Source organism: Rana temporaria, chromosome 7, assembly GCF_905171775.1.
Source record: "Rana temporaria chromosome 7, aRanTem1.1, whole genome shotgun sequence".
NCBI lineage: Eukaryota > Metazoa > Chordata > Amphibia > Anura > Ranidae > Rana > Rana temporaria.
In genome coordinates this window covers 7,148,589-7,159,305 of record NC_053495.1, presented here as the reverse complement: position 1 = coordinate 7,159,305, position 10,717 = coordinate 7,148,589, and the positions used below count along the sequence as shown (strand labels likewise).

General features: G+C 53.6%; 1 protein-coding gene across 1 annotated transcript; it reads left to right on the top strand.

Moving 5' to 3' along the window:
* The first annotated feature begins 4,270 nt into the window (after positions 1-4,270).
* Positions 4,271-10,440, top strand: TCTA (T cell leukemia translocation altered). Its single transcript, XM_040358809.1, has 3 exons — positions 4,271-4,524; positions 7,403-7,457; positions 9,629-10,440. Exons 1-3 carry the CDS (start codon positions 4,317-4,319, stop codon positions 9,669-9,671), a joined length of 306 nt encoding a protein of 101 aa, XP_040214743.1. The 5' UTR covers positions 4,271-4,316; the 3' UTR covers positions 9,672-10,440.
* The last annotated feature ends 277 nt before the right edge of the window (positions 10,441-10,717 follow it).

Here is a 10,717-nt window from a genome sequence, read left to right as displayed (position 1 = left end):
ACCGATCACACTGATACTTGGGGAGGGGGGACACTGATCACACTGACACTGGGGGGAGGGGGGACACTGATCACACTGACACTGGGGGGGAGGGGGGACACTGATCACACTGACACTGGGGGAGGGGGGACACTGATCACACTGACACTGGGGGAGGGGGGACACTGATCACACTGACTGTGGGGGGAGGGGGACACTGACACTGGGAGGAGGGGGGACACTGATCACACCGACACTGGGGAGGGGGGACACTGATCACACTGACACTGGGGGGAGGGGGGACACTGGAAGGAGGGGGGAACACTAATTACACTGGGGGGAGAAGGGACACTGAGGGGAGACACCGATGACACTGGGGGGAGGGGGGCACTGATCACATGGGGGAAGGGGGACACAGATCACACTGGGGGGAGGGGGGACACTGATCACACTGACACTGAGGGAGGGGACACTGATTACACTGGGAGGGGGGACACTGATCACACTGACACTGGGGGGAGGGGGGACACTGATCACACTGACACTGGGGGGAGGGGGGACACTGATCACACTGACACTGGGAGGAGGGGGGACACTGGAAGGAGGGGGGAACACTAATTACACTGAGGGAGGGGGCACTGATGACACTGGGGGGAGAAGGGACACTGAGGGGAGACACCGATGACACTGGGGGGAGGGGGGCACTGATCACATGGGGGAAGGGGGACACAGATCACACTGGGGGGAGGGGGGACACTGATCACACTGACACTGGGGGAGAGGGGACACTGATTACACTGACACTGGGAGGGGGGACAATGATCACACTGGGGGGAGGGGGACACTGATCATACTGACACTGGGGGAGGGGGGACACTGATCACACTGACACTGGGGGGAGGGGGGACACTGATCACACTGACACTGATCACACCAACACTGGGGGGACACTGATCACACTGACACTGGGGGGAGGGGGGACACTGATCACACTGACACTGGGGGGAGGGGGGACACTGATCACACTGACACTGGGGGGAGGGGGGACACTGATCACAATGACACTGGGAGGAGGGGGACACTAATCACACTGACACTGGGGGGCGCTGATCACATGGGGGGAGGGGGTACACTGATCACACTGACACTGGGGGAGGGGGGACATTGATGACACTGAGGGAGGGGGCACTGATTACACTGACTTTGGGAGGGGGGACACTGGGGGGAGGGGAGACACTGGGGGAGGGGGGACACTGATCACAACGACACTGGGGGGAGAGGGACACTAATCACACTGACACTGGGGGAGGGTGGACACTGATCACACTGGGGGAGGGGGACACTGATCACACTGACACTGGGGGAGGGGGGACACTGATCACACTGACACTGGGGGGAGGGGGACACTGATTACACTGACACTGGGAGGAGGGGGGACACTGATCATACTGACACTGGTGGGAAGTGGGGACACTGGGGGGAGGGGACACTGACACTGGGGGAGGGGGGACACTGACACTGGGGGGAGGGGGGGACGCTAATCACACTGACACTGGGGGTAGGGGACACTGACACTAGGGGGGGACACTGACACTGAAGGGGGAGGTTCCAGGATTGATATAAATCTGAATAATAAACATTGTGAAATTCGGGGAATTATGGGAACACATCCGGAATAAAGAGCAGAAGAGTCCGGCTATAGAAATATGACTCAGAGGTTGAAGATCCATCTAAGCTCCGCCCATTCATAAAGCGGAGCTACAGACAAAACGTTTTTTTTTATTCTGTATAGAGTGAGGGTGTCAGTTCCTTTTCACCATCTGTGTCCCCATTGGGGCGATTTCCCTTCATTTCCTGATCCATAGCCAAGACAGGAAGTGAGAGAAAATCCCTCCAAATTAAGGGAATCCCCGATTGTCACCAGAACTAGTGTCCCCAGCGGAAGATTTCCCCTCTATTCCTGTTCTTGTGACAACCCAACATTTTTGATTTCTTTCTCTGTCGATGATAACAGTTAACAGGACAAATACAGAGGGGAAATCTCCCTAATGGGGGGGGGGGGGCACAGGCAAAAATAAAAACCTGACAAGGGGCCTAACCCCTCTCCAGTTTGATGTGGAGCTCCACCCAAAAGGGGAAGCTCCGCTTACCTGCTTCCTCCCATCTCAACTGTGAAGCATGACGGTGGGAGGCTTATAGTGTGGGGATGGTTTTCATTGTGAGGATTGAGGGGGGGAGAAGGGTCAACTTATATTCAGGGCTGGTTCAGAATGTGGTGGAGAGACAACGCTGCTCATCACTTTGAGACCACCATCCCAACTGTGAAACATAGTGGAGGGAGACTCATGGTATGGGATGGTTTTCTTGGTCAGGATTGAGGGGAAGAAGAAGGGTCATGTTACATACGGGGCTGGGTCAGAACCTGGTGGAGAGATGACGCTGCTCATCACTTTGAGAACACCATCCCAACTGTGAAGTAGGGTGGTGGGATGGGAAACTCATGGTGTGGGGATGGTTTTCATGGTCAGGATTGTCCCTCATTTTGGTCTGATCTATAGAGTTGTATATAAAATGCACCTTTTATCTATCGAAAGTTTTTTTTCAGTGCTAAACCTTTCATCTGATTTCTAAATTGCTGCATTTGTAAATTTTAAAAGCCAATATAAAGGAATAGTGGTGGTAAAAAAAAAAATTTTTTTGTTTAACTCTCCTTTAAGGGGGTGTGGCAGGGGGCGTGTCCAATGCCTACATACATTTGGTAGTAGGTGTCCCTCATTCCCATCTCAAAATGTTGGAAGGTGTGGCACCATCCCAACTGTGAAACATGGTGGTGGGAGACTCACGGTTCGGATCGTTCCTCGGATCAGGAGTCACGGATCGGATCATTTTTCGGATCGGCAAAAAAAAAATTCTCCCCCACTGTAATATCCACATCTCCCTCCCTCCCCACCACTGTAATATCCACATCCCCCCCCCACTGTAATATCCACATACCCTCAGGCAAGACAGCCCCCACCCTCAGGCAAGACAGCCCCCACCCTCAGGCAAGACAGCCCCCCTCTCAAGTAAGACAAACCCCCCCCCCTCAGGTAGTACAGAGTCACTTCCAGTGGTGTGTCCGAGTGCAGGCTCCTCCTCCTCTGTGGGTGTAAACAGAGGAGGAGGGCTGCTGCCGGGTGTACCAAGATGGCCGCGGCCTTTCCTAATGTTATTGCCGTGGCTCCGGAGCTAGGCCGAAGCCGCGGCCTTTCCTAATGTTATTGCCGTGGCTCCAGAGCTAGGCCGAAGCCGCGGCCTTTCCTAACGTTATAGCCATGGCTCCGGAGGTAGGCCGAAGCCGCAGACCATAACGTTAGGAAAGGCCGCGGCTTCGGCCTAGCTCCGGAGCCGCAGACATAACATTAGGAAAGGCCGCGGCTTCGGCCTAGCTCCGGAGCCGCGGCAATCCGCGGATCACAGTGTGTGCCGATCCGAAGGGAGTGACCCGTTCGGATCACGGATCACCTGTGATCCGTTGCAGCCCTAGTCAGGATTGAGGGAAAGGAGGGTGGAGCCCCATACAGAGCTGGTTCGCCTTTCAGCCGGTCAGAGATCATGACCACAGCCAGAGATGCCCTGGAGGGCTATAAAATCCAGAGCTGAAAGGTTTTTGGTGCAAAATGTGGTGAAAAGATCACTTTGAGAGCACCGCCCAACTGTGAAGCATGGTGGTTGGAGACTCATGGTGTGGGGATGGTTTTTATGATCAGGATTGAGGGGAAGAAGGGTCACGTTGTATACAGGGTGGGCAGGTTCAGAATTTGGTGAAGGGATTTGTAAGCACAGCCCCCCCCCCCCCCGAGAGGTTATGGGGATCACAGCGAGGGCGGGAGCCCCAACCCACACTCTATCATCCCCTCATAGACCTGGGGTGACAGGTTCTCCTCACACTGGTCATGACCTTGTGACAGTATTATTACAGCGTGTGCTGTCTACAGTAGCCAATCAGCTGCCCCCTGTCATCCCTGTAGACACGAGAGCTGGAAGCTGATTGGTCGCTATGGGAACGGGAGGAACATATACTGGGAGGAGCTAGATCTATCTCGGGCCCTCCCAGCGAGCTCTTTTGGTAGGCGGGCTGGGCAAGCTAGGGGCGGGGCTACACGAAGCAATGGTGAAAAAAACGACCTACTGAGGAGCGATAGGCTGGTGGTGGGCGGGGCTCAGGCTGGTGGCTAACACGATCGAAGGGCGGGGCTCTGCGGTGACAGTCAGGCGGGTGGGGCGTGGCTTGGCCCTTCGGTGGGGGCCGGGCTGTGGGCGGGTCTCGCCGTAAGATGGCGGGGTGAGGGGAGAAGATGGCGGTGTGGGGGTCGGAGTTGGTCTCTCAGTTCTGGGCTCAGTTCCTGGCTCTGGGCTCCGAGTTCGGTGAAGAGTGGGAGAGGAATGACCTGAGAGCCGCCCTCTTCCGCCTCCTCCTGGCCTGGCTGCTCCTCAGCGTCACCGCCATCCACCTGGCCTGGAGAGGCTACGGACCCACCGTGACCGCCTTCTACTACCGGCAGGGTGAGACCCCGAGATCACATGACACGGGGGGGCGGGGCGTCACCGTCCAGAGGTGCCTGGGCAGTGTGGTGTGAGCAGCTGGCACCCCCTAATATCCGTGTACACCCCAATATATCCGTGTACACCTCCTGTACCCCCTAATATCCGTGTACACCTCCTGTACCCCCTAATATCCGCGTACACCCCCCAATATCCTCACTATACCCTCATATATTCTCCATATATCCACCTGTACCCCCCAGTATATCCTCTGTGTATCCCCAAATATTCTCCATATGGCCCATATAACTCCCTGTACCCCCTAATATCCGTGTACACCCCAATATATCCTCCCTATACCCTCATATATTCTCCATATATCCACCTGTACCCCCCAGTATATCCTCTGTGTACCCCCAAATATTCTCCATATGGCCCATATAACTCCCTGTACCCCAAAATATGGTAACACCCCCTAATATCCATGTCCCCATATATCCTATGTGAACCCCCTAATATCTGTGTACCCCCAGATATCCTCCCTATACCCTCATATTCTCCATATGTACCTCCCAAATATCTGTGTACACCCCTAATGTCATACATGTCGCCCATATATCCTCTGTGTACCCCCAAATATCCTTCCTATACCCTCACATATTCTCCATATGCCCCCCTGTACCCCCCAAATATCTGTGTACACCCCTAATGTCATACATGTCCCCCAGATATCCTTCCTATACCCTCACATATTCTTCATATGCCCCCCTGTACCCCCCAAATATCTGTGTACACCCCCAATGTCATACATGTCCCCCATATATCCTCTGTGTACCCCCATATATCATATATTCTCCATATGCCCCCTAATATCCCACTAATATCTGTGTGCCCCAACATATCTTCCATATACCCCCATATATTCTCCTTATGCCCCATGTATCCTCCCTATACCCTCATATTCTCCATATATCCACATGTACCCCCAAATATCATCCATGTACACCCCCAAATATCCTCCCTGTATTCTCATATATTCTCCATATATCCCCCCTAATAACTGTGTACACCCCCTAATATCCATGTACCACATATATCCTCTGTGAACCCCCAAATATCTGTACACCACCTAATGTCATCCATGTCCCCCCATATATCCTTTGTGTACCCCCAAATATCTTTCCTATGCCCTCATATATTCTCCATATGCACCCCTAATATCTGTACACCCCCCTGTACCCCTCAATATGTGTACACCCCTTAATATCATTTGTGTGCCCCAACATATTCTTATGCCCCCATATATCCCCCTGTACCCCAAATATCCTCCCTGTACCCCCATATATCTATGTACCCCAACATATCCTCCATGTGCCCCCATATATTTGTACCCTAAATATCCTCCCAGTACCCCCACATATCCTTCGTGCCTCCCAAATACCTCATCTATCCTCTCTGCACCCCCAATTATCTATGTACCCCAGATATCCTTCCAGTATCACAAATACCCCTATATATCCTCTGTACCCCAAATATCCTGGTACCCCCCCATATATTTTCTATACCCTCAAATACCCCCCAATATATCCTCCCTGTACCCCAAATATCCCCTGTACCCACATATTTCTGTGTACCCTAAATATCCTTCCAGTACCCCCCCATATACCCCTTATTTCTCCCACTACCTCCATATATCCTGTGTGCCTCCCAATACCCCATATATCATCCCTGCACCCCCATATATCTTCTATGTACCCCAGATATCTGTGTGCCCCCCAAAATATATCCTCCCTGTACTTTCAAATACCTCCATATATCCTCTGTGTGCCCCCAAAATATATTCTCTGTCTATGTAAAATAGCCCTAATATATTTCCGCCCCCATACCCCAAAATAGCCCTAATATATTTTCCCCCCTCGTACCCCAAAATACCCCTAATTTCCCCCCCTCGTACCCCTAATATATTCCCCTCCTCGTACCCCTAATATATTCCCCTCCTCGTACCCCAAAATACCCCTAATTTCCCCCCCTCGTACCCCTAATATATTCCCCTCCTCGTACCCCTAATATATTCCCCTCCTCGTACCCCAAAATACCCCTAATATATTCCCCCCCGTACCCCAAAATACCCCTAATATATTTTGCCCCTGTACCCGATATACCCCCTTTACCCAAATATACTGTCCCTCTGATATCTCCCAATATACCATCTCTGTACTTCCTAATGTACCCCCAAAAATACCCTGATATACCTCCTGTACCCCAATGTTCTTTTACATAATATAGATCTTCCTAAAATCACATGACGCAGGGGGGTGGGGCTTGTATAAAAGGGGCGTCACTCTCCAGGGGTGCCTTGGCAGTGTACACCCCCTAAATGTGGCCTGCACGGTGTGTTGACACCATATAGCCCCATGTACCCCGATATATGGTCCATGTACCTCGATATACGGTCCCTGTATCTTGCCAGACCCTACACACACACAATGGAAGACGGTACAGATCAGGATGTTTAGGGGCAGAGGGGCGTCGCTGTGTAGGGGTGCCTAGGCAGCCTTTGTTTGGAGATTGGACCTCGGGTACACCCCGCCTTCCCCACCACAATCTACCCCCCAACTTTGGGGGAGGGAGACTGAAAGTCCCCACATTCCCCCAATTATACTGCACCCTGATAGACTGGAATCTGATAGCCCCGCCCCCAAATCAAACACTGCACTCCAGCACCTGCCCCCAATTCAAAAAGGTACCCTGATAGCCTGGAAGACTGCCCCACCCCCACCACCCCAATTCAGCACTGCACCCTGATAGGTTGGGATACCCACCTTCCCCAATACAACATTGACACGCTCGGAGATGGGGGCAGTTATCGGAGAAATCATCTGCTCTTCTCTGGTTTCAGGTCCGGGTGGACAGAATGGCGGTACTCCGGAATGCCCCTCCCATGTCAATATCTGGTGAGTAGCTGTACATGATGGGGAAAGCTCCCAACACAGCCTCCTGCCCTTGGCTCTTCTCATCCATGGGGGGAGGGGTTATAGGAGGAGCAGCAGCATTGAGGGTGGGGCCATGAACACTTAAGGTGGAGGGGGTCAGGCCCTGGCAGAAAAAAAACCCTCCTACTCTGCCATGGCAGTCTGTGCCCATTGGGGCCATTACTGGGTGTACTGCGCTCTAGTGGTCTACTTGGCCATTGGTGGGAAGGTTCCTCTGGGGGATAGGATATCCAGGGTCAAGCTGGGCTCCTCCCTTTTTACAGAGAAGACCTCTAGAGGGTATCATCCCTGACCCGCTCCACCCTGGACTAGGCCAATTTGGATGGAGTCAGCCTTCGTGCCCATTACTGGGTGTACTGCACTCTAGTGGTCGCCTTGACCATCAGTGGGGTGAGAAGGTTCCTCTGGGGGAAGGGATGTCCAGGGTCAAGCTGGACTCCTCCTTTTTACAGGGCGATCACGGAGCCCAGCAGAGAAGCCCTCAGAGGGGATCCTCCCTGACCCGCTCCACCCTGGACTAGGCCAATTTGGATGGAGTCAGCCTTCGTGCCCATTGGGGCCATTACTGGGTGTACAGCGCCCTAGTGGTCTACTTGGCCATTGGTGGGTAGGTTCCTCTGGGGGATAGGATATCCAGGGTCAAGCTGGGCTCCTCCCTTTTTTTTTTTACAGAGAAGACCTCCTAGACCTAGAGGGTATCATCCCTGACCCGCTCCACCCTGGACTAGGCCAATTTGGATGGAGTCAGCCTTCGTGCCCATTACTGGGTGTACTGTGCTCTAGTGGTCGCCTTGACCATCAGTGGGGTGAGAAGGTTCCTCTGGGGGAAGGGATGTCCAGGGTCAAGCTGGACTCCTCCTTTTTACAGGGCGATCACGGAGCCCAGCAGAGAAGCCCTCAGAGGGGATCCTCCCTGACCCGCTCCACCCTGGACTAGGCCAATTTGGATGGAGTCAGCCTTCGTGCCCATTGGGGCCATTACTGGGTGTACAGCGCCCTAGTGGTCTACTTGGCCATTGGTGGGTAGGTTCCTCTGGGGGATAGGATATCCAGGGTCAAGCTGGGCTCCTCCCTTTTTACAGAGAAGACCTCTAGAGCATGGGTGCTCAACCTGTGGCTCTCCAGCTGTTGCAAAACTACAATTCCCATAATGCCTCAGCCTTTGGGAGACATGCTTGTACCTGTCAGCGGCTTGCAATGCCTCATGGGAATTGTAGTTCCGCAACAGCTGGAGAGCCACAGGTTGAGCACCCATGCTCTAGAGCATGGGTCTTCAAACTATGGCCCTCCAGTTGTTCAGGAACTACAATTCCCATCATGCCTAGTCATGTCTTTTGAATGTCAGTGCGTTACAATGCCTCATGGGATGTGTAGTTTGGCAACAGCTGGAGGGCCGTAGTTTGAGGATCCCTGCTCTAGAGGGTATCATCCGTGACCCGCTCCACCCTGGACTAGGCCAATTTGGATGGAGTCAGCCTTTGTGCCCATTACTGGGTGTACTGTGCTCTAGTGGTCCCCTTGACCATCAGTGGGGTGAGAAGGTTCCTCTGGGGGAAGGGATATCCAGGGTCAAGCTGGACTCCTCCTTTTTACAGGGCGATCATGGAGCCCAGCAGAGAAGACCTCAGAGGGTATCCTCCCTGACCCGCTCCACCCTGGACTAGGCCAATATGGATGAAGGAGTCGGCCATTAGCGGGAACACCGGGTTGCACTTGACATTAAAAATATTAGTAACGTGTGAGGTTCCTCAAGGGTGTGCCCACAGCAGCCAATCAGCTTCATGTGTGTGCGGAAGAAGGGAGGGACTAAAACGGTTCTCTTCACCCGGCCTGTGAAGAATGGCCTGAAAGAACTGGCAAAGGTGTGGCCCAGTTGGCCCGTGTCTCTGGGGCCCCTTTTTTAAACATTAAGCTGGGGGGGGGGGGCAAATACTTATTTATAGCACTGTCCCTAGAATCAGATTACCCCCGCCCTTTCTGCTTTCGTGTTCCTCCGGGGTGTGGCGCACGTTCCCAGCGGTCGCCTGTATTTGCGGCACGCCATCACACATAACAATCGGACATCTGCGTTCTGTTTCTTGTTCCGGCCAATCACAAAATAACGGCAAGTTTTTTTGTTTTTTTTTCCACAGTGAAAGCTCCAGTACAGAATCCCTGAAGAGCCACCAGGAGTGACATGAGGCAGAGTGTTGGGTACTCCGTCCGCTGGGTGTGAGGCGCAGCAATGGATATGACTGACACTGAGCTGCTTCCCTTTCCCGGCTCTTTTCCATGATCGCCGCGCAGAAGGACTGGACTGAACACGGCACCATAATGGCTTCCAGGCTGCGTCTTATACCGCCTTACCTATAGATATATGTGGTGCTCCATACTGACATTGCTTTATGGACCGTCCTCTTCATCCTGCAGAATGTATACCGTGACAGGTGCTCTTAAGTTTGGGGTGTGCATTCCTTCCCCAACCCCCATGGATGGCGGCCCTGGTGTAATTAGTCTGAGATCTGTGTGATGGCTTATTATACCGTGGTTGGGTGTGTGTGCACTTCAAGGGGGGCAATGCAACTAAGGAAGTTTCAGGGGGCCACCAGGACTCCCACCCTCAAGAGAGGGGGTTCACTACAGCTCCCACCTTCAAGACGGGGTTGTGGCCACACTACGGCTCCTGCCTTCAGGGGGGTGGTCATTACAGCTCCTGCCTTCAAGGGGGGTGGGGTAACCACAATGGCTCCTGCCTTCAAGGCTCTCGCTTTTTGAGGGGTGAAGGGAAGACCACCATGGCTCCCGTCTTCAAAGGGGTGAAGGGAGGACCACCATGGCTCCCGTCTTCAAAGGGGTGAAGGGAGGACTACCATGGCTCCCGTCTTCAAAGGGGTGAAGGGAGGACCACCATGGCTCCCGTCTTCAAAGGGGTGAAGGGAGGACCACCATGGCTCCCGTCTTTAAAGGGGTGAAGGGAGAACCATCATGGCTCCCGTCCTTTGTGGGTTAGAGGACCATAATGGCTCCCGCCTTCAAGGGAGGACCACCATGGCTCCCGTCTTCAGAGGGGTGAAGGGAGGACCACCATGGCTCCCATCTTCAAAGGGGTGAAGGGAAGACCACCATGGCTCCCATCTTCAAAGGGGTGAAGGGAGGACTACCATGGCTCCCGTCTTCAGAGGGGTGAAGGGAGGACCACCATGGCTCCTGTCTTCAAAGGGGTGAAGGGAGGACCACCATGG

Bases quoted from the DNA above. Each gene is read 5' to 3' on its own strand.
- TCTA (XM_040358809.1), top strand. From the start codon at position 4,317: ATGGCGGTGTGGGGGTCGGAGTTGGTCTCTCAGTTCTGGGCTCAGTTC. The intron at 4,525-7,402 runs GTGAGACCCCGA...CTCTGGTTTCAG, and splicing joins CGCCTTCTACTACCGGCAGG to GTCCGGGTGGACAGAATGGC. The intron at 7,458-9,628 runs GTGAGTAGCTGT...TTTTTTCCACAG, and splicing joins CCCTCCCATGTCAATATCTG to TGAAAGCTCCAGTACAGAAT.